The 23,903-nt window shown below is 41.2% G+C and overlaps 1 protein-coding gene across 1 annotated transcript in view; it reads right to left on the minus strand.

Moving 5' to 3' along the window:
- Positions 1–8,172: 8,172 nt before the first annotated feature.
- SLC26A3 (solute carrier family 26 member 3) overlaps positions 8,173–23,903 on the minus strand; it is a 29,740-nt gene continuing 14,009 nt past the window's right edge. Inside the window, exons 11-20 of the mRNA XM_047754043.1 lie at positions 22,026–22,121; positions 20,651–20,757; positions 19,192–19,261; positions 19,002–19,094; positions 17,564–17,659; positions 16,772–17,005; positions 13,998–14,052; positions 11,196–11,338; positions 11,006–11,071; positions 8,173–8,255 (exon numbers count right to left, since the gene is read on the minus strand). Coding sequence (XP_047609999.1) covers positions 8,232–8,255; positions 11,006–11,071; positions 11,196–11,338; positions 13,998–14,052; positions 16,772–17,005; positions 17,564–17,659; positions 19,002–19,094; positions 19,192–19,261; positions 20,651–20,757; positions 22,026–22,121 — 984 coding nt within the window. The 3' untranslated portion in view covers positions 8,173–8,231. The remainder of the gene's footprint in view (positions 8,256–11,005; positions 11,072–11,195; positions 11,339–13,997; positions 14,053–16,771; positions 17,006–17,563; positions 17,660–19,001; positions 19,095–19,191; positions 19,262–20,650; positions 20,758–22,025; positions 22,122–23,903) is intronic.

Raw genomic sequence — 23,903 nt, forward strand, 5'->3', positions numbered from 1 at the left:
CTTGACATTTTAAAACTATTAATTTTTTTTCCTATTTCTTTTATTGGTTAAGCAGTCTAAAATTTGGAACATTTTAGCACGGAGTCAGCAGTGAAGACTACCAGATGATTTTCTATTGGAGAAGAGAAAATTACTGTCTAAATTGTGAATTTCAGTGCTTTATAAGGTGCCTTCAGAGTCAGCTTTTGCATTATAGGGGCTTGTTACAGTCCAGCTAAGATGACCACTTACAGTTTATACAGAACTCATATGTATAAATTAACATTCTTAGGGTATGGTTATATATCCTTTGAAGAAACCCCTGTGAAGTATTCTCTCCCCCCCAAAATGGTGCGTAATATAAACATGAAATGTGTAGTTTGCAGATACCATTTATTAAATAGTTTGTAGTGTATAAATTTAGAACATTTCTTTTTGACAAGGGGTGAGCTGATTGCTAATTTACCATTAAATTTACCATTTAATTCTGTCAGAAGCAGGCAAAATAATTTCTCATCTTGGATAATCAGATGCAAAGTCATCTATGAACTTAGAGCTGAAGTTAGAAATAATATAAATGGCCCTTTCAACCTTGACCAGCTGAAAATATCTAATACACTTTTTTAAGTGAAAGTATATGATTTTTCACACCTAGCTATTTGAGAGTCTGGTGTTAATGCAATCTTTCTAGTGAGAAATTGTTACTAGAAGCATGGGAGTGAAATAGTATGAAATGGTGAGTGCTTCATCATATGACTGTAGGTACTTGGGCTGGTGCAAACTTGATTCCCTTTCATGGCCCTTTTTAGGAGCTGTTAAAATATTATCACTGAAAATCCAGTACCATTTTTTATTACATATACTAGGAAATAGCCAGATTCACTTGAGAGCTTCTCAACTTTATGAAGAGCTCGCCTATTCTAATTGAAATTTACTAGAGTTGAATGTGGTATAAAGCCACTTAGCCTGTGTGTTGGACAAAAAAAAATTAACATCATGATAAATTCCACATGTTAAGAGAATTCTTGTAGGCTTTTCAAAATGTTTTATTTTCATTTAGGTTTAAGGAATATGTGTTACGCAGGGAGGCAGATGAGATGAATGTGTTGTAGCAGACAATTTTTAAAAATGGTGTTAGACTTGAATTCATCCAGTTATTGTTTGAATGAGGGTGGGTGGGTAGGAAGATAACAAAATTACTGTTAGTGTTTCTTTCCTTAAGGAAAAAGATGTGAATCCCAGCCTTATTTCAGGGAAGCCTTTGAAGCTATATGATGGACATAAGTCTAATTTGTATGTATGTTTCATTACATTGCTCTTAAGACTACTGAGGTGGCAGTTTAATTCTTAAAAACAATAAAATGAAAGCATAAATACCATTTTGCCTAGATGAATTTTTACCTGATGATGATACATTTGGGAGAATGCAAAATTTTTCATGTTGGTACAACTTTTACAGGAAAATAGACTCACTGTTCTTGGAGATTAAAACCGGCAAGTTGAACATTAATATTTCTGAAGTGGCATGCTTGTTCAGAGTATATAATGCTAGCATTTGGGGAAATACCAGTTGCAAAGACCATGAGATACTTTATATCCATTTTGCCCTGTAAAAACCACTTGTTCAGGTTACTGTGTAAATACTAACTACCACAGAAATATTAAGGCAAAAGATAATTTGACTTTATGTTTAAATTCACAGTAAGTGACTTTACTATATGAAGTACACAGAGGTGCTTTAGGCTTTGTATTGACTAACATACTGGAAGAGTATCTTTCATATATCTTTTTGGAAAAACCATATAGTCCTATCATAAAATTTTAGAAAAAGCATTGTCGTAAGTATGTGGAAAAGACTCACAAGTACCTGAAACAAGTATACTTTTCTAATTATTAGATTAGTCATCCCATTGGTATATTAATATTAATTGAGGCTTGACATAATCATACTATATTCTGACTGAGGTGGATTTATGTTTCTTCACTCGTCTGTAACTGTAATCTGTTACGTTGTGGCCTAGACCAAGCAGACTTGACTTTACAATATATGCACAGTTTAATAAAGCAATATTGGATATACTAGGCTTAAAGGGGAGAGCCGAGGTAGCCAGTTTAAAAAGTTGATAATGATGCTAATAAAAACATTTGAATTTTCAAACATTTTTTGTTTTGATTCATGCCCCTTCAGTTTGCCATCTTGAGGAAGAAAGTCTTAAGGCAGAATTCTTTTTTTAATACAAATTTCATTTTATTTATTTTTGGCTGTGTGCCCATTGCATGCGGGGAAGTTCCCAGACCAAGGATGAACCTGTGCCACAGCAGTGCAACACCAGGTCCTTAACCCCCTGAGCCACCAGGGAACTCCAAGGCGGAATATTTAAAGGAACATTTTAGTATTAAACTTTAATTTTCTCAATATTTGAGTTTTTAGACACTATAGCAGTACAGGATTTAAATGAACAGTGGTATAGGTCATGGGTTTAGCTTTAATAACGCTTGGGTAGGACCACATCTTTTAAAAATCTAGCATTTTGAAAAGTTAATCTATGTCCTCAGAATATCCCATTTCTCTCTCTCTCTTTTTTTTTTTTTTTGTTAGGGCTGCATCTGTGGCATATGGAAGTTCCCAGGCTAGGGGTTGTATCAGAGCAGTAGCTGCTGGCCTCCGCCACAGCCATAGCCACAGCAATGTGAGATCCAAGCCGCATCTGTGACCTATACCACAGCAAGCCCAGGGACTGAATCTGCGTCCTCATGGATGCTAGTCAGGTGCGTTTCTGCTGAGCCATGATGGGACTCCACAACATGCCATCTTGAGTCTAAGTAGTTGTGAGCACCAACTTGGATACTGTATTTAAGCCCATTTCCCATTAATCTACCTTTGAAATTCTCCTTTTGCCTTCCTTCAGATTGAAAAGTTTGGCTCCCTTTTACTTTTCTTCCAAAGGCTTACTTTCAAAATCTCAGGGTTTTTTGGTTTGTTTTAGAATTTGTACTCATTTCAGGAATTCCCTGGTGGTCAGTCAAATGGTTAGGACTTGGCACTTTCACTGCTGTGACCTATATTCAACCCCTGGTCTGGAATCTCAGATCCACTTCAAGCCACTGCGTGCCACAGCCAAAAAAAAACCCCCAAAACAACAACAAAAAAACCTTAGAAAAATTTGTGCTCATTTCTTTTATACACATAATCTTTTGGGAGAAATATGTCATACTACAAATAAAAATCCCCTTGACCACTACTACAATGAACATTTCCTTTCCAGAGATAACTGCTGTTTGGATTTTTGTGTATGCCTCTTTTTTGTTTTGATTTGGTTTTTTGGTAGGAGGCCAGTGACCGAATCCGTGCCATAGCAGCAACCCAAGCCGCTGTGGTAACAACACTGGATCCCCAACCCGCTGTGCCACAAGAGAACTTTGGTGTGTGAATCATTTTATTTTACTGTTTTGTCTTTTTAGGGCCACGCCTGCAGCACATGGAAGTTCCCAGGCTAGGGGTCGAATCAGAGCTATAGCTGCCAGCCCACACCACAACCACAGCCACACCAGATCGAGCTGCATCTGTGACCTATACCATAGCTCATGGCAGCACCAGATCATTAATGCATCGAGCTAGGCCAGAGAATGAACTTGCATCTTCATGGATGGTAGTTGGGTTCATTACCGCTTAGCCACAACGGGGAACTCCTGTATGAATCATTTTAATTGCAGAGCTGACAACTAAATAAAAGTCTCCATTCTCTCGTTAAGCATCCTAATCCATGTTTAAATGTATTCATGTTTTCATGGCCTATACTCAAATAATATACTGAGCACCCAAGATTCATTTGTTTATGTGCTAGATACCATTCTAAGCACTTGGGATGCACGAGTCTTTAGAGACTCAATAAATTTCAGTAGGGGAGTTCCCGCCATGGCCCAGGGGAAACGAATGTGACTAGTACCTTGAGGACGCAGGTTTGATTCCTGGCCTTGCTCAGTGGGTTAAGGATCCAGAGTTGCTGTGAGTTGTGGTGTAGGTCGCAGACGTGGTGGATCAGGCGTTGCTGTGGTGATGTAGGCTGACAGCTGTGGCTCTGATTGGACCCCTAACCTGGGAACCTCCATATGCCTCTGGTGCAGCCCTAGAAAAAAAGACAATAAATTTCAGTAAATTGCATAGCATGTTAGACATGTGATAAAAATCCTGCAGAGTAAAGGGAAAGTAAGCAAGGGGTGTTCGTAGGTTTGCAATTTTAAATAGAGCAGTCTGGGTAGAATTCACTGAAAAGGTGACATTTGAACGAAGACTTGAAGTAGGTAAGAGTTGGCCATGTAAATAACAGGGAGGAACTTTCTGAGCAAATGACAATCTGTAAAGGCCTTTTGCAGGGATGGGGAGGGGTGTCGCACCTTTCATTTTTAAGAAATTGCAAGGAGGTTGGAGTGGGATGAGTAGTAAGAGGAGGTTAGAAAGATAAGGACACTGGGAATGGGGAGATCCCCCGGCCTTCTGAGCCATTGTAAAGACTTTGACCTTACTCTCACATGGGAAGCCAATGGGGGTTCTCAGCCAAGGATTGGAATGATCTGGCTCTTTTGTTTGTTTGTTGTCTTTTTAGGGCTGCTCCGGAGGCCTATGGAGGTTCCCAGGCTAGGGGCTGAATCAGAGCTGTAGCTGCAGGCCTACGCCACAGCAACTCGGGATCCGAGCTTCGTCTGCGACCTGCACCACACCTCACAGCAACGCCAGATCCTTAACCCATTGAGCCAGGCCAGGGATTGAAACTGCATCCTCCAAGATACTAGTCAGATTCATTTCTGCTGAGCCATGACAGGAACTCCTGATTTGGATCTTTTAAGAGGATTATTCTGGCTGTGTGTTAAGAACAGATGAGGGAAGCAAAAAGGGGATGGCCAGTTAGACGTTTGTTTTAATAGTGTACACAAGAGATGATGGTGGTAACAGTGTGTGTTTCAAGAAGTGGGTGATGGGAGTTCCCATTGTGGCTCAGTGGAACCATGAGGTTGCGGGTTCGATCCCTGGCCTTGCTCAGTGGGTTAAGGATCCGGTGTTGCCGTGAGCTGTGGTGTAGATTGCAGATGTGGCTCGGATCCTGCATTGCTGTGGCTGTGGTGTAGGCCGACGGCTACAGCTCCGATTCAACCCCTAGCCTGAGAACCTCAATATGCCGCGGGATCAGCCCTAGAAATGGCAAAAAGACAAAAAAAAAAAAAAAGTGGGTGACTTGTGGAAGAATGTGTGTGTGTGTGTATATATATGTATATGTATGAATTTATATAAATTAAGCTCTTATTATATGCTGGACCTGGGTATATAATGATGAACAAAATAGATATGGTCCCTGCCAAGTAAGAGCTTACATTCTAACTCATCCAGAAATTGTCCTTGATAGTAACGCCTCCATTTTCCTCGGAATATTTTATTATCTATTTTTCAAAGACTGGTGGCCAGGAAAAAAAATTTTTTTAATGTATTATAAAAATATACATGCAAACACATGCAAACCATAATGAGAAATAGTAAATGTATTTGATTCTGGACATGAATAATATATTTCCCAATAGCTTTTTTGGGTATATTTAACTGTGCAATGCTAAATAAGTGACTTTAGAACAAATCTGTAAAATGCACCTATATTGTTCCTGAGTTTAATCCTCTTTTGTGCTAGATCAGTTTTTAGAGAGGTTTTAATTTCTTTGGAGAGGTAGTATTTCCTTGTGATTAAGGGCCTGGGCTCTGGGATCAGGTTGTCTAGACTGAGTTTTGGTTCTATTACCTATAGAATTAGCAATTATATGTAACTTAGGCTAATTACTTATCCTCTTTGAACCTTGATTGATTTTGCTTTTCTAAAAAATGAGGATGAATATAGTACCTACCTTATGGGCGCTATTTTGAAAGTTAAATGGCTTGATTCTAGATATATTTAAGAGGTAGAGGCAATAGAATTTCCTGACAGATTTTTCACCCTGTGCTGGAAAAGGCCGAAGCTGGTTTTAACTGGGGTGGAAAGATGTTGGTAGAGCACATTAGGGGGAGAAGATGTGGATCAGTTTTGACATGTGGATGTCCAGATGAAGACGGCAGATGAATATGAAATATTCTTCTTCTCTGTTCTTATTTATGCAGTGTGAGGTCAAGCTTGCATTAAGACATTTCTTGGAGTGCCCGTCATGGAGCAGTGGTTAACGAATCCGACTAGGAACCATGAGGTTGCGGGTTTGATCCCTGGTCTCGCTCAGTGGGATAAGGATCCAGTGTTGCCGTGAGCTGTGGTGTAGGTCACAGATGTGACTCGGATCCTGCGTTGCTGTGGCTCTGGCATAGACCAGTGGCTACAGCTCCAATTAGACCACTAGCCTAGGAACCTCCATATGCTGAGGGTGAGGCCCTAAAAAAAAAAAAAGAATCAAATGCCTAAATTAGTATTAGAAAGTGATTTCAGAGATAAACTGCTCAACATGTATGAGCTTCACCCTTGATTTCAGTAATGTATCTGTTTCTTCACAAGCCGTTCTGGTTCTTCCCCTTCAGTCGTGCTTGGATTTATATGTTTTATATTTTTATCTCCCAACGTAATCTCTTGGCTTCTTCCTAAATTGGGGATCGGAATTTTTGCCTTAGTCAATTTCCAGTATTTGCTCTGAGGCAGGCATGTAGAGGCCCAGCCTCGTGCATACCCATTACCTAAAGCATATCCACCTTAGGGGCTTCAGAGAAAAAATGGTTAAGGATAAAAGTAATGAACCTCAAGATGTTACGGTTGAATAGATTGTGATGGGGGCACGACAACTGGAGTGTGTGTTCTTGCTCTATGATAGTCTGGCAAGAAGAATGTAGAGGGCACCTTTGCTTGGGAAGATGCAGACAGCAGGGAGAATCCTATGCAAGGCTTTTGCCCCACTCCCAAGCCAAATGATCAATTAAATAGGCTCATGTTTGTAGTTTCTACTCCTTGCCCTCTGGAGAGAGAGAGCTTTAGCCTGAGGTTCATAGGGCATCATATATTAATGTATATGGGTTTTTTTCTCCCAAAGTCCATGGGGTACATGAGGCTCTATAAGGTGTCCATTACTCAAAAAGTTGGAGAAATATTGCTTAAAGAGTGCTGATATTCTAGTTTTTAATTAAGAGTAGCTATGTAAAAAAAACCTTTGTTTCATCTTTCTGTAATTGGTTTTGAGTGCAATAGACCAGCCCTCTCAGTAAAGATATTAGTAAAGGAAGGAAGGGGACTTTGAAAATAAACACTTTGAGTTGAGATCTAAAACAAAGGAAACAGACAGCCTTTCCCATTAACAGAGTGGTTTGATATTGAACAGAGGCCACCAAATCTTTTTCTGTTGGTGATGATATTTAATTTCTATTACATGAAATAAATGCACATTTGCACCAAGAGCAGTGCCAGCAAAAAAGAGAAACTTGCACTGAATCTCCATTCACCAGCTAAATTGAGCTCTAGGCCTGTCTCCCTGTGAGTTACAAATAACGACCAGCAGTGGAGTCATACTTTCTCCTACTATCTTGGCTTTTTACTTCCTTGCTTTTCATTTTATATCTTCCATCAGCATATACAATTTTCATACTAAGAGGTGGGGGAAAAAATAAAGATTTGCTTCAAAAACGACTTAAGTTACAGATATGGCATTAGGAGGATTGTGTCTAAATCTGGATAGGTGGTTGAGTGCTTTGAAAAGCAACAGTGATAATCATAAAATCTGGGCAAAGAAGTCCCATTGCCAGGAGTTTAGAAAATCCTCATGAATCAGGTTTCCAGTCAGATCACTATAAAGAAGATCCATAGCAAGCACGTTTCAGAGCTAATAAGAAATTTAATACTAAACAAGACACACCCACTGTACAATTAATTTTTAAAAAATGGATATATATTAGTATGAACTGTATAAATTACAAGATTCAAAGCAGTGGTGCAAAAATATACTGCAAAACATTCATGAAGGCAGTGAAATCTGTAGTGAAATCTGTCAGTGCTATAAAAATACATATAAACAAAATAATTGTCCTTAGATAAATCTACAAGATACAAAATTAAGAGTATTTACATAATTTTATACTAGATATGTGAAAAATATACCATGTTAGAACAATCTCGTTCCAAAGTTTGAAACATAATTTCTGGCAAATAAAAATACTCTTCATACAATGTATGAACTTATCAATAACTTTCTGGGTATCAAGTTGTTCTTTGACAGTCAGACAAGGATCCCTCTGGATTTTATTTTGATTAGAATTTTGTTTCAACTGATACCTGGAAGAAGACAGAAAGTTCTTGGCTTAAAAGACTTGTTAAGTTCTATCCCTTTTAATAATCATATCATATTTTAAAGGTTAGATTAAAATTAGGAGCTAGAATTTACCAGAGTCATCATCACATTTTTTGTCTTCAATTTTAAGGACTGAATACGTTCCACAGCTGCTTGTTTAACGTAAACACATGTGATAACATGTTGTATTATCTTTCGAAGGCCTAATTTAACGTAACTCAAATACCAATGTAATGTTGTTATGGTAATATATTTCTGCATATTTGTTTCAGGGGCCACACAACCTCCAAGGGGCTACATGTGCTGGCCAGGGACACTCAGCTTTTAAATGAATCACGACTAGTGGCTTAACCATGACTGCTGCTTTATTTATCTCCCTCTAAGTAATGCAAGGAGGTAGTGTTAAGTCTTTCTTTTCTTTTCTTTCTTTCCCTTCCTTCCTCTTTCTTTCTTTCTTTCTTTCTTTCTTTCTTTCTTTCTTTCTTTCTTTCTTTCTTTCTCTCTTTCTCTCTTTCTCTCTTTCTTTCTCTCTTTCTTTCTCTCTTTCTTTCTCTCTTTCTTTCTCTCTTTCTCTCTTTCTCTCTTTCTCTTTCTTTCTTTCTTTCTTTCTTTCTCTTTTTTTCCTTCTTTCCTTCTTTCCTTCTTTCCTTCTTTCTTTCCTTCTTTCCTTCTTTCCTTCCTCCTTCCTTCCTCCTTCCTTCCTTCCTTCCTTCCTTCTTTCCTTCTCTCTCTCTCCCTCCCTCCCTTCCTTCCTTCCCTTTCTTTCCTTTCTTTGTCCTTTTGTCTTTTCTAGGGCCGAACCCGCAGCATATGGAAGTGCCCAGGCTAGGGGTCTAATTGGAGCTGTAGCCACTGGCCTACACCAGAGCCACAGCAACATGGGATCTGAGCCGCGTCTGCAAACTACACCACAGCTCACGGCAATGCCGGATCCCTAACCCAGTGAGCAAGGCCAGGGATCGAACCTGCAACCTCATGGTTCCTAGTCGGATTCACTAAACCACTGAGCCATGATGGGAACTCCTTTTTCTTTCTTAATGTAGGAAAACAGGTGCAGGATGGTATCAACTACATTCTGTCCAACAGTTGTTTCAAAAGCTTTGATCAGACATCAGATTTAAATTTTGTTCCTATACTTTATCCTTTAAAACTTTATCCTTTAAAACGTGGTGACAATTCTGCCTCTAATGGGCGGAGGGTTTCTGGTAAAGCTTTCTTTGCTGAGTCCTCAGGCGAGGTGCTGGATGTGGATTTCTCTGGGGATCTAGCCCTGGGAAACAGAATCATGGCTCCCTCTCTCCCCACATCTGTCTAACTTTCTAGAATGGCTTTTTCTTTCTTTTTAAAAAAATATCATTATCACATTTAATATATACAAGAAAATATTGGGATACTATGTACATTTTTACTGGTAAAGAAACTAAGGCTAAGAAACAGTAACTTGCCCACAGTGACACTGCTCTCAAGTGATAGCTGAGATCTGAACCAAGGTCCTTCTAATACGTAAGGTTAGAATGGCTTTTTCATCTAACCTTTTCCTATTTGAGAAGCATCTTCATAATCAGCCAGAGTTATGCTATACATTTCTTCATTTCTAATCTGAGTTCCTTTTTGCAATTCTTAGAACGTTCTTCTCATAAGAGAAACACCACCAGCCCCTCCTGTACTTGAAGACAGTCCATTAGATTCTTCCTTAGGACCCTCACTTCCAACTGTTTTTCACCAGAGGATAAGAGCGAGGGCGAGAGCGTGTGCAGAGCACACAGGTCTCGGCATCAGGCACGTCTTGCTTCAAATCCCGTGGCTGTCACTTTGGTGTGTGACCTTCAGCAAAGGAGTTAAGCTCCCCGAGCCTTCCTAATTCCCTCATTCGTGAAGTTCTCTTCTTTGCACGTTGGTGTAAGGATGGAGATCAATTCTGTGCTTACCTTTACCCGGCTTACAGCAGATACCCACTTTGCTTTGTAGTCCTGCTTTGCCCAACCTAGAGATCTTCCCTTCAAGAACTGAATGTTCTAGAATGAAATGGCACTATCAGGAGTTCCCGTCGTGGCGCAGCGGAAATGAATCTGACTAGGAACCACGAGGTTGTGGGTTCAACCCCTGGCCTCGCTCAGTGGGTTAAGGATCCAGCATTGCTGTGAGCTGTGGTGTAGGTCACAGACATGGCTTGGATCTGGCGTTGCAGTGGCTGTGGCATAGGCCATCGGCTACAGCTCCAATTAGACCCTTAGTCTGGGAATCTCCATATGCCGTGGGTCCGGCCCTAAAAAGACAAAAACAAAAAGAAATGGCACTGTCTAGTTAAATGATTTGGCAATTCTTTCCAGTAAGGAGCCCAAGGTGTACGTTAGCTTCCCAACTCCAGCTCAGACCCCATCCATAGATGGAAATAGCCATTCCTTCCCTGCCTCATGGATTATGACAATACCAGAATAAGATCTGGGTTGTAAGTACTTTGAAAACATAAAACATTCTATCTATGCTCTATATTGCATCAATTTAGATCTGGTATACCTAATTTTCCATCCTTTTTGGAACTGGTCTGAGTTTATTTTCTCCCACGGTCCCTATGAGATTGGCATTGCTTCAGTCTTCTGGGGAGGAGGCAGAGAGGCTGAAACAGGGGCTGGCTTTCCACAGCATGATGGAAGAGGCCTCACTTTTTCTTTTTTTTTTTAAAGTTTTCTTGCTGTAATGTTTAGATAAAGACAAACCTGTTGAAGAATCTTACCTGACATTCCCGATTACGTAATCCTCCATTTGTATTTACGGTGAAATCATATTTTGCTCCTTTTTCCTGAAAAAACCAGAGGAGAATTATGGACTGGGATTATATTTTTTAATGTTGAAAAATAAAGGGAAATTTAAGAAGCACAGATGGTTGGTTATACAAAAGTGAAAATCACCAAAAAAGCTGGTACCTGACTGGGATTAAACTTTGAAGTACTGTAATCTTTCTTCATCAAAATATGCAAAACAGCATCATGGATTGTTAAGAAAAATATTGAGTCCTTGACTTCATCATCAAAAAATTCACACCGGCCAAGCTTCTCAATGAAATCATCTGAAGAGAGGAAAGAAAGAATGACGGTTATGAAGAAGTAATTGTTTGGCCACTGGTTTCTCCTTGAGGCTGGGGATTTGAACTTCCATTTGCAAATGTGCACTTCATTCATGTTTGGTGTTTGGGATTCTGCCCAAATAGAATGTATGCTTATGGACTAGTGACGTGGTTTTGGATTTACCGGTTACTTACTGTGGGCCATTTTCCCAAAGCTGCTGAGTACCATCGAAAACCATCTTCCTGGCAGCCTCTGTTACCTCTAGTCATCTTTAGGAATTCTACTCTGGTATGCAGTAACCAGTACTGTTTGCACAGATCACTCAACCAAATAATTATCTCATGTCTACTACATGCAAACTCTGGCTGGGTAATACCAAGGATCAAAAGATAAATTAGACATGAATCTTGCCCTGGAGGAGGTTAGAGCACTTATATATACTGGCTTAACGAAAGGGAAAATGTAGAATAATAATGGCAGGAAGCAATCTGATTTTTTCCTTAATATTTTCTTAGTACTTAAAAATAATTCCTAGCACAGAGGAGGTCCTCCCATTTGTATTGAATGGATAAGAGAGGCACAGGTCAGGTGCTGTGGAAATGGAGAGAAAGACAGGTAAAGATGGTTTCCTCTTGGCAGGATTCGGAGAAATCTTGATGAAGGAGATGCCCTTGAAAAGAATGCCTAGGATTTGGAGAAAGAAGGAGGAAGAGAAGGTACGAAGGCGTGGAGGAGGGAAAGTCAGTTCGCAGACCGGCTTTTAACGTCAACAAGACCCAGCAGTGGTTGAGGGAGAGAGGAGGGCCTTGTGGTTGCCAGAGCCCAGGCTGGAGGCGGGTGGTGCTCAGGGGGAGTGGGAGGGGAGATGATGATCTTAGTTAAGGACCGAGAGGGATACCAGACAGCTGAGGCAGCTGGAAGGGATACCTCCAAAATTTGGGATGATGGGGAAAGAGTAGATTGTTTGATAGGCTCTCTGAGATCACGAGAATTTTTAATTATAAAGAAGCTTCAAAACTAGAATACACCTGTAGATTTTAGGGAAAGGAGTCAGCAGAGATGGAAAATTAAAGATGCCAATTTCACGCCTCCCTCAGGACCTGTGCACTTGTCGTCCCCTGCCCCCAAAGTGCCTTCCCCTGAGATAACTGCCCCAGAGGACTCCCTCCCTTCATTCCAGGCTCTGCTCTTGATTGTCTGAAACAGAACCATCCCTGTTGCTCTCTGCCTCTTAACCATGCTCTTTTCTTCTTGGCACTGATCACATTACCTATCTCGTTATCTGCTGATTATCTGGCTTTTCCCCTAGACTATAGGCTTCAAGAGAAAGATTAATGGGGTGAGTCAGAAAATGGGATGAGAGAACATTCTAGGGATGGAAAAGGACACGTTAGTTCTTCCAGAGGACTTAGGTCAGAATTGATAAGGTTCTGGATTAAGGCCGTCAAAATGGAGAGGAAGATTCAACAGGAAATATTTCTGGTGACTCACTGAATATGGAGGGATGAGGAGAAGGGGAAATTAAAGATGGCTTCAAGGTTGCTGGCTTTTTTATTTTTTTATTTTTATTTTTTTTTTGCTTTTTACGGCCGCACATGCCGAAGTTCCTAGACTAGGGGCTGAATCGGAGCTATAGCTGCCGGCCACAGCCACAGCAAGGTGGGATCCGAGCCAAGTCTGTGACCTACACCACAGCTCACGGCAGCACCGGATCCTTAACCCACTGAGTGAGGCCAGGGATTGAACCGCATCCTCATGGATACTAGTCGGGTTTGTTGCCGCTGAGCCACAATGGGAACCATGGCTTCAAGGTTTTTACTTTGATTAACTATGTATGTGGTAATGCAGTGCCTGAGATGGGAACGGAGGAGGGATTTGGGGAGGGAGGGTAACATAGTTTTGAATACTTGTGTCTTAGATTCCCCGGGCACATCCAGACAATTTACTACCTGGGTCTGCAGCTCAGAGAAAAGGTCTGGGCTGGAGGTGTAGTTTATGGATCCATTAACAAATAGATACAATTGCAGTCATAAGCATGTAAGATATTGACTAGAAAGAGTCCATACAGTTAGAACTATGGGGTTTGATTTGAACCTTGGGGTAACCGACTGCCAAGAGTGGAGAGGAGCCGACATCAGACACTGCTGAGCTCTGCGAATGGTGGGAGGGACTCAGAAGTATGGTCTTCCAGGAGTCGAGGGACAGGCTAGAGAAAGGGCCAAACGCTAGCGTGAGGGCCATGAGAATAAGGCTGGGATGGGGGCACTTGGCCTTGACAACCTGGATATCACTGATGGCCTTGGCAAGGGCAACCTCATCAGCGAGGTGAAGCAGAAGCCCGGTAACTATGGGCTGAGGAATCAAGGGAGGCGAGAATGAAAGAAAACAAACCTATGTTTGCAGGAAGATTAGAGTAAAAAATGGTTACTTATTCACTTTTTTGCTGCCTATTAAACAGGATTCAAATTATAAAGTTAATTATGTATCAATACAACTAAAAGATAAAGATGCTGTTTCCATAGAGATTTCCATTGGAAATACACCAATGAGATTTCCTTATTGGTGATCATAAAAAACGTCTTTCTTTGGCGAGGCTGTTTAGATTGAGAGCTGGCAGTGAGCCTGAAGGGACTGCCAGAGCATGAAATTAAAACCACTTACCATCAGTTCCCACGATATACACATCTACCTGGATCCTAATAAATTCTTGCAAGATCTGTTAAAAAGAAAGTAGATCTTACTTGGAGAGCAGTTTCACTTGTCAGAAATGTAAAGAAAACTCTGTTAATTTTGCCTAATGAGTGATATGTTGCTTTCAGAGCCTTTTACACATTGAAAAGAAATAAATCCAAAGGAAAGAATTCTCCTTTTCAGTAAGAAAAGATGATAATTTTTTTTTTTTTTTTGCTTCAGCCTCAGCATATGCAAGTTTTCAGGCCAGAGATTGAATCCCAGCCACAGCTGTGACCTCTGCCACAGCTGCAGCAACTCTGGATACTTTAACCACTGTGCCGCAGTGGGAACTCCAAAGATGATAATTCTTGAGGGATGTGTGATGGCCAAGTTCATTGCTTTGATTCACAAAATGAGCTCGGATTTAATTTTAAAAGCTTTTTTAATGGGATGATTTTTTTTTTCTTTTTAAGGCCGCATCTCTGTCATATGGAAGGTCCTGGGGCTACAAGTCTAATTGGAGCTGCAGCTTCAGTCTACACCACAGCCACAGCGACACCAGATCTGAGCCGCATCTGTGACCTACACCGCAGCTTGCAGCAATGCCGGATCCTTAATCTACTGAGCGAGGCCAGGGATCAAACCTGCATCCTCACGGACACTAGGTTGGGTTCCTAACCTGTTGTGTCACAATGAGAACTCTCATGGAATGATCTTAATTAGAGATTTCTATCTATATAAAAGTTAAAAAAAACCCATGAGCCATACATTGTTCATTGTTCTTGCCCACAGTACTTGGATGTATCTCGCGCCAGTGAATCTTTATCCATTTTCCTAATCGCCAGGCTAATAACAACTACCAATAGTGATAAGAGTAAGGTCACATAAGAAAAGTAGCTTGGTTAGGTGATCACTAATATCACTTTCATCATCATCAAACACTTTTAGAATATCTACTGAGCTGAACTAAGAATTACAACCTTAGGGAAACATAAGGCAGAGTCCCTGTCCTTTTGTGCTACACTGTTAGGATCAAAAAAAAAAAAAAAAAATTAGGAGGATTCGATGTGGTGCAATGGGGTTGGCAGCATCTCTGCAGCACCAGGACACAGGTTCGATCCCCTGACCGCCACAGAGGGTTAAACGATCTGGTTCTGCCACAGCCCTGTGGCTCGGATCTGATCCCTGGCTGAGGAACTCCATATGCCTCGGGGCAGTGAATAAATGAATAAATAAATTAACTAATTTTATGTGTGTATGTATTTTCTCTTCCAAGCCAAAACAGACACAAAAGCAAAGAAAGAAAAGAAAAAGCAAGCAGTCTCAAAAGTTATGTGATGCTAAGATTTATTTTTAAAGATAAGTTTGAAGAGAACAAAATTGATCCTATTTTCTTAATTTTATATCCAGTTTGCCTGTACTTAATAGATCTTAGTTTTCATGGAGGCAGATTTCCGTCAAAAAAAAAAAAAACAAGCAAAAGAGGGGCATATATGAGAGTTTCTGTTGTGGCTCAGCAGGTTACTAATCCAGCTATTATCCATGAGGATTCAGGTTTGTTCCCTGGCCTCGCTCACTGGGTTAAGGATCTGCTGTTGCCATGAGCTGTGGTGTAGGTTGCAGATGCGGCTCAGATCTGGCATTGCTGTGGCTGTGGCGTAGGCCGGAGGCTATAGCTCTTATTCAACCCCTAGCCTGGGAACTTCCATATGCCTTGGGGCGGCCCTAAAAAGCAAAAAAAAAAAAAAAAAAAAAAAAAAAAAAAAGAAAGAAAGAAAGGAAAAAGAAAGAAATGCTTGCAAAACTGGAAAGAGGAGTTTCTTAGTGGCTTAGCAGGTTAAGAATCTGGTGTCATCAGTGCAGTGGCTCGGGCCAGTGCTGTGGCAGGGGTTCAATCCCTGCTTGGGAACTTCCACATGCCATTGGTGTAACCAAAAAAAAAAACTTACTTAAAAAAACCCAAAACTGGGAGTTCCTATTGTGGCCCAGTGGTTAACGAACCCAACTGGTATCCATGAGGACGTGGGTTCAATCCCTGGCCTTTCTCAGTGGGTTAAGGAGCCAGCATTGCCATGAGCTGTGGTATAGGTTGCGATGTGGCTCGGATCCCGAGTTGCTGTAGCTGTGGCACTGGCCTACAGCTACAACTCCGATGTGACCCCTAGTCTGGGAACTTCTCTATGCCATGGGTGCAGCCTAAAAAGACATCAAACAAACAAAAAACTGTGGAAATAAAATAGCCTGAACTTGACTGTTACAGTTCTGTTTTTAAATCATATGTGACATTTATTCTTTCATTTCATTTATTCTTTAAAAAAAGCTGAATTGTTATATAGCCAAGTGAAATTTAATCAGCTTATGATGGATGAAGATAAAAACAAAAGGACCCACTATTCCACTTCTTCCCCTAGACCTCTCCAAATCGTTGCTATGTCAGGACAGTTTAGATGCAAGGCCCACAAGGATTTGAAGGCACCACAGAATTTGACAGGGGTGTGGGCATTGTTGTCTACCTGTAGGCTCAGCATACATTAGAAATGTCAGTTTGGTTGCCTTCAAAATCACATGTAGCCGCATGAGAAAATGCACTTTTAAAGAATTCTTTGAACATACCCCAGAGGCACTATCCCCCGAAATCTTCTAAGATTAAAATTTACTTCTGCTTAAGTGTGTGTTCTCTCAAGGCGCATCCTTCCACAAAGACAACGTTTTTTTACCTTCAGTCACCAATTGGTTGCTTCCTTTAAGAAAAGAGAAATTACCGTTTTGAGCCCTCTCATGGAAGAAACGTCAAGAAATGACACTGCTGAAAAGTCAAGAATGAGGCTATGCAGGCTGATTTTAGGGACCACGATGTTGACAGGAAGATCAGCATTCCAGTCTATCTGGAAGGGCAGGTCTGTGGTGTTGATCGGCTGATCTAGCTCTTCTATCTTATCATTGTCCAGTTCTTCATCAGAATCTTTAACGCAATCAACTGTACATATAAATCCTTTCTGTAAGAGAGGATAATACCATGCATAAGAACTCTGATCAAGGATAACCAGTGAGGAGTTCCCATGGTGGCACAGCGGCAATAAACCTGAGTAGTATCCATGAGGACGAGGTTCAATCCCTGGCCTCACTCAGTGGATTAAGAATCTGGTGTTGCCATGAGCTATGGTGTAGGTCACAGACCCCGCTCGGTTCTGGTGTTGCTGTGGCTGTGGTGTAGGCTGGCAGCTGGAGCTCTGATTGGACCGCTAGCCTGGGAACCTCAATATGCGGCGAGTGCGGCCCTAAAAAGCAAAAAAAAAAAAAAAAAAAAAAAAAGCAAAGGATACCCAGAGTGAATTTCTGAAGCAAAGATTCAAAGTTGGCTTAAGCAAGGGGGTTGTTAACGCTTTCATTTGGAGAAGAAAATTTTAAGGAGACCCTTGAAAATGTGACACTAACTGACACCTGAAAGGCCTTATTTATATGGCATTTCATTTAGCGGAATGGAACCAACCTCTTGAACTACATTTTACTAAGCTTTTAGCCATGTTACGCAGAAGTGTGGGCAAGGAGCTTACTGGTGTCGCTTGCAGCAGGCCTTTCTTCTGCAGTTTTCGGATTTTCTTCAAAGCTTTGTTGCGCTTGCGAAGAATTCGAAGCGGACTGAAGCCAACCTGAAAAGCCCAGCGCTGTGTTACAAGACTGATTAACATCCTGCTAGCTATATGACATAATTCTAGTTAATATCGTAATTTTACTTATTTGGCATATTTAAGTGGAATGGTTTGAGGGATTGGGGTGCATTACAAAGATATCTGGAGTAACATTTAAAAGTGGTTCAAACATCATCAAGAGCACTGTATTAAACCCATGGTCTGTGCAACCTGTATGCAGTTTTTAACATTCAGAAGTCTGTACTATCCAGGTTTTATCCATAAGTTATCCATGAATGGATCTAAATTCTATCTGAATTTTTTTTTTTTTGGTTTGTTTTTGGCTCACACAACACTTAGGGAATTTTATTTGAGTTATTTTCTAATTGTTGAATATACATGGCATCTAATTAGTATCCTGCTTCTATATATTTTTTATTCTACTAAAAATTTCATGATTGTACTGTATGCTATCTATTATATGATCTTACTTTGTAATTTTAGTGTTCATCTGAAGGTAACCTTCATTTTTCCCTTTTCAAAAGAAATGTGTTCTCATTCTGGTAATACTTAGCTTCAGGGTAATAAATGAGTAAGGAGGATCAAATTATGTAATTAAAAATCCTTGACAAAAAAAATGTAGTGAGATGGAACGATACTAGATTAAGTGGAAAGACAATATCGAAAGCCATATATAAAACATGGTCCCATGTTTGTGGAAAAAACTAGTTGGGTAGAAAAATACTTGATGCATAGCAAATGAATAATAATAGAGCTTAAGGCAGAAGCTCTGTGCAAGGTACAGAGTGGACCAGCAGGCATGTTCAAGAGTGAGCGGTTTAAGCTTTTCCTAACGCTAAAGACTGCTTCTTTGTCAGCTTCTTTTCAGTCCACCAGGGAGCAGTTGTTCTTTAGTTAAATATTCATTTATATTATACTTATTTATTTCACATATATTATATATATTCATTTGCTATCCTGAATCTCTTCACTGATGCAGTCAAATATTAAGGACTCTCTTGTGGTTTCTAAAGCTGATTTCCAAAGAAAATCTATCAGAAATTATCAGTTAAAAACAAGCAGCCCCAAATCTTATGTTATGTATTTTTACTCTACAGCAGAATTTGTGCTGTAGAGTAAAAAGTGTCTCTACATTGGACCTGATGGAAAGAGTCTCCTTTCCCAACATATTAATGGACCCCTTATAAGGTAGTTTCACCTGCCCTGTGACATAGGATAAAAAGCACAAGCATAATGCAGACTCAACATATGTGAAATCAATGACCCTCCTATTACAGAGCAAAGATTTTATTCCTAGATACTTAGTGGGATTTAAAAAAAAACTAATAACCCCAAACCTTACAGCATCAATAAGTTTACGCTTAAAGAAACCAATGTTGGCAAAGTAAAGAGGAGAGGGACATCTGAAAATCTTCACTCCTTCTGGCTCGTATATCTGTAAGGCAAGAGCAGTCATATCAGATGGTGTCTATGAGATTCATGTCAATATCACCGAGCAAATCAAAATAAAATAAAAAAAGAATCTTCCTTACGTCAGAGTAATCTTTTCTATTCTTATAGATGTTACTCCTTCCAACATTAGCCAGCATGCTGCATTTGGGACTGCAGGGAAAAGCAACACCAGGTCAAACATTCATGCATCTTTGTTAGGCCTACAAGGTTAATGTCAGTGTATTCCTAGCATCCCCAAATAGGCTCCCTTTCCCAAAGTTTAAAGATTGGAGGATCCTCGCACCATCATGACCTGGAGGGCAAACCCCTTGTTTGACTTGTCCTCCCACGGTGCCTGGAACACTGCCTTCTACCCACCACATCCCGTTTACAAACCCACTTCCATCTGAGTTTGCCCTTTTGATTCTGAATATCCCAGTTATTCAGTGAATTAAGGCAGATATGATCACCTCGTTGTATAAAGGAGCACATGAAGAAGTATTAGGAGTTTCCTACAACTGCCCAGTTTGTCTTGTGTTTGATGCCCCCCCTCCCCAAATGAAGAAAAATATAAATGAATAAAAGAGTGCAGGAACATTTCCATGTACAATATTCCATCACTCTGGGATCAGCCTTAACTATGATAACACCTTCTGTTCTAGAATCCCAAGAAGTCTTTTTTTTTTTCTTTGTTTCTTTTTAGGGCCACACCCATAGCAGATGGAGGTTCCCAGGCTAGGGGTCCAATCAGAGCTACAGTGGCTGGCCTACACCACAGCTCACGGCAATGCCAGATCCTTAACCCACCGAGCGAGGCCAGGGATCAAACCCGAAACCCCATGGTTCCTAGTTGGATTTGTTCCTGCTGCACCACGAGGGAACTCTCAGAACCCCAAGAAGTCTTCTCTCTCTGTTGCACCAGGGAATCCAGCACAGGTTGGGTGGCCACATGGTGAGGAGACTATACTAGAGAGATTTAAGAATCCAAAAGATGTTCGGACTGGGTGTCTCAGAAGAGTCAAGAATTCTAAGTGGCTTTTGCAGCATTTAAGGATGAGCGGGGCCTCTCCGAAGTTCTCTGATCCAGCGCCACCATTTCTAGGTGGGAGTTCAATCTGACAGCCTGTCAAGAGGGTCAACCATCCACTAGACACAGAAACTCTCACAAGCTTCTCAGAAACACCTTCCCCAGCTTAACAAGTCTGAGGCCAAGAGAATAAATGTGCACAGAACAGAATTACATCCAATTTACAGCTGGGCAAACAGACTCAGAGATTTATGATTCCTTTGAATTGGTGTCCAAGCCCGGAGCAGACCAAAAGCTGGTGAGATCTGGGCCGATGCTGCTCTAAAATTGGGCCATTCTTTTTCACCTTCAGGCCTTGTGGGTGAGTAAGAACAGACACTGGCCAGTCTAGAGAGCTTTGCATATCTGTCAATTAAACTGCTTTCCCCTTAACTAGTGACAGGTTTTGGTTTTGTTTTTGTTTTTTGTTTTTCTCCTCCTCTCACCGGGGCAGGTGAAAGTCTGCAAGGAGGCAGAACACCATGACAACTTACAACTGGGTCCTGAACACGATGGTCAGGAGCTGAAATGCCACGCTAGCCGCCAGGCCTAAACCGAGCCCCAGGACAACAGCAAAGATGAAGGTCATGATCCAAATTATCTGTCAAAAGAAGACAACACAGACACTGTACTTTACTCTGATTCAGTCAGTGCCTTAGGTGCAGAGGTCTAAGAGCCCAAAGCAGAGCCTGGGAATGTCCTGCAAAAGGGCCCCTGCCTAAGATGCCTTTTCTGCTGGCTCGGGTTCTGAGCTGCAGATACGTAAGCAAATATTTAATTTAATTTAATTTAATTTTTGTCTTTTTTTTTTGCCTTTTTCTAGGGCTGCTCCTGCAGCATATGTAGGTTCCCAGGCTAGGGGTCCAATCGGAACTGTAGCTGCCGGTCTACGCCACAGCCACAGCAACTTGGGATCCAAGCCGCGTCTGCAGCCTACACCACAGCTCACGGCAACGCCGGATCCTTAACCCACTGAGCAAGGCCAGGGATCGAACCTGCAATCTCCTGGTTCCTAGTCGAGTTGGTTAACCACTGCGCCACCAGGGGAACTTCTAAGCAAATATTTTAAAAAGTCCAAAGAGAGTGTGTTCATTTCTAATCCCACCCCCGAACCAATTAAGGAAATGGTTTTTGTCACAGCTGAAATGCCAGAACCAGCTGCTGTTTGCTAAAATCAGTACCTTCATTGGAAGAGCCTGTGCTAATCTCTTACTTTTGGTCTGCTGGTGTAATTAAAGGTTACCCTCTCTACAAGACTTCTTGCATGCCAAGAAAGTGTTAAAATCCCCAAGAATGATCTATCAGCAGCAAAACTCTGCCAAGTGTGGCTTATTACTTTATGCTTGCTAAGTACCGTAGGCTATATTAACAAGCCTTTTTAAGCCACAGACTTTGACCCTCCTATACGTATGGGTACTGATTCTCAGAGCAAGGCATGTTGAGCGCGAGGGGAGCCTTTACAGAGTATTTCCAAAAGGAATGTTGAGAATTTACGTTCTTTCCAGATTTTCTGGAAACTAACATACAAGGTAATGAAGAATGTAAGAAAAGGCATGCCCTGAGATTCCGAGAGTTTCTGTGGCACTGGAGAGGACTGCAAGAATCTTTGGAACAGATCTAAAGACGTTCTCAACTAGGGTTTCCTGGACCACTTTCTCCTTGTAAGTAGCTCATCCTTCGACCTAAAATCCCAGAGAACGATCATTAGAGCATTGGGTTTAAAGACAGCAAAGAAAACACACTCAGGTTATTGGAACAGATAGACAGAAACGAAATTTCACCGAGTTTACAATAGAAATATGCATTTTTACCTCCGCATTAAAACGCTGTTCCAATTTCGCTCTTGCAAATACCATTGCCTCTACTTACACAATCATACTTATCCTTTCGCCATAGTCTTCGTATTTCAGTGAACTGCATCAGCATTCCTTTCAAGTTTCCAAGTGCTAAAGCTGCCAGGACAGACTGTGAAAAACATAAAAAAGAGCAGATGTACTTTGAGATAATCAAATAAACTATATAGAAGCAAAGGTGAAGGTTGTAGATAAGGGAGCTCCTTAAAGGGCCTCAGAGCCCATCAAAGGCCACACCCTTTTCCGGTGTGCGATGTCAGACAAGACACACCAGGCCTGGGACTCTGACCTGTTTTCAGGTATGATTTTTGTCCCCACCACAGTGACAGGGACATGCCATAGATGATCTGATAGCACTTAACTTGCCTGTACCCTGGGACAGAGAATGGCAGATCTGAAGACCTGTGACTGAAAGCAGTTCTTCCCAGAGATAGTCTAGTGTGTGTCTATTTACTGTAGGTGGGGAAAGAGGGAGTTGTTCTTTGTCTTAAAAAAAAAAAGAAGAAGAAGAAGAAGCTTGAGGAGCTTGAGGGTCTTAGAAGTAGAATTCAAACATTTGATGATGATCAGCAATCATGCCATTTAGCAAGAGGAGGCCAAAGATCACGGAGAGGTTTAAGATGAGGCAGACTCTCTGGGACAGCATGAACCTTACCCGCCTTGTTCCCTGCTAGGTCCCCAGAACCTACCATGGTAAATGCATGCAGGAGGGGCTTCATCACTACTGAGGGCATGAGGGGAAGAGGTGGTAACACAGTATTTTTTTTTTTTTTTTGCTGTTTCTTGAGCCACTCCCACGGCATGTGGAGGTTCTCAGGCCAGGGGTCCAATCGGAGCTGCAGCTGCCGGCCTATGCCAGAGCCACAGCAGCTTGGGATCTGAGCCGCGTCTGTGACCTACACCACACAGTTCATGGCAACACCAGATCCTTAACCCACCGAGCAAGGCCAGAGATCACACCTGCATGCAACTTCATGGCACCTAGTTGGATTCGTTAACTACTGAGCCACGACAGGAACTCCCTGGTAACACAGCATCTTTTAAGGAGCCCCATGTTGATACCACTGAACAGCAGAATCACAAAAAGCCATCTAGGTGGTCAAACTCAACTCTGCCCCAGCAACACTCCAGCCTTTGTTTCTTCCCATGTCAAATGAGATCTTTGTCTTGCAGAAATTACGGTCATTAAGGTGAAAGATGCTGAATAGCCAAGTATGTGCTTTCTTCCTTCAGTTTAAACACATTGGTAGGAATAGGCCCCCAACCCCTGCCCCTAGTTCAAGCTGTTCCATTATGAATGGACTATGGAATCTGTATACTAACTACTTTCACAACGTAAAAGACAGTTACAAAGAAAAACCAGTTTTATTTTCCTGTCTCGAAGAGAGTTTAACTGATCTAGACATTTTAAAATTTTCACCAGTTATGTTTATAATTTAATGTCTAACCAGTTCATTTTACTCACTGTGAGAAGGGGGGTTAGGGTTTAGAAGATTAAATATGGTCTTAAGTGACTTTAAAAAGCAAATTGCACACAAAAGCATTTTAAAAATGCAGTTAAAAACTGGTAGAAACTGAATAAAGTCTGTAATCTAGTCAACAGTACTGTATTGATGTCAAGTACTTTTCCTTTTTTTGTCTTATTTTATTGGACTTGATAGGCCCTTCAGGTGATGTTGAACAGAAGTGACAATAGGAAGTTCCCGTTGTGGCTCAGTGATTAACGAATCCAACTAGGAACCCTGAGGTTATGGGTTCGACCCCTGGCTTTGCCCAGTGGGTTAAGGATCCAGCGTTGCCATGAGCTGTGGTGTAGGTCGCAGACGCGGCTTGGATCCCAAGTTGCTGTGGCTCTGGTATAGGCTGGAAGCTGCAGCTCCAATTAGACCCCTAG

The sequence above is a fragment of the Phacochoerus africanus genome, chromosome 11, assembly GCF_016906955.1.
Source record: "Phacochoerus africanus isolate WHEZ1 chromosome 11, ROS_Pafr_v1, whole genome shotgun sequence".
NCBI classification, from domain to species: domain Eukaryota; kingdom Metazoa; phylum Chordata; class Mammalia; order Artiodactyla; family Suidae; genus Phacochoerus; species Phacochoerus africanus.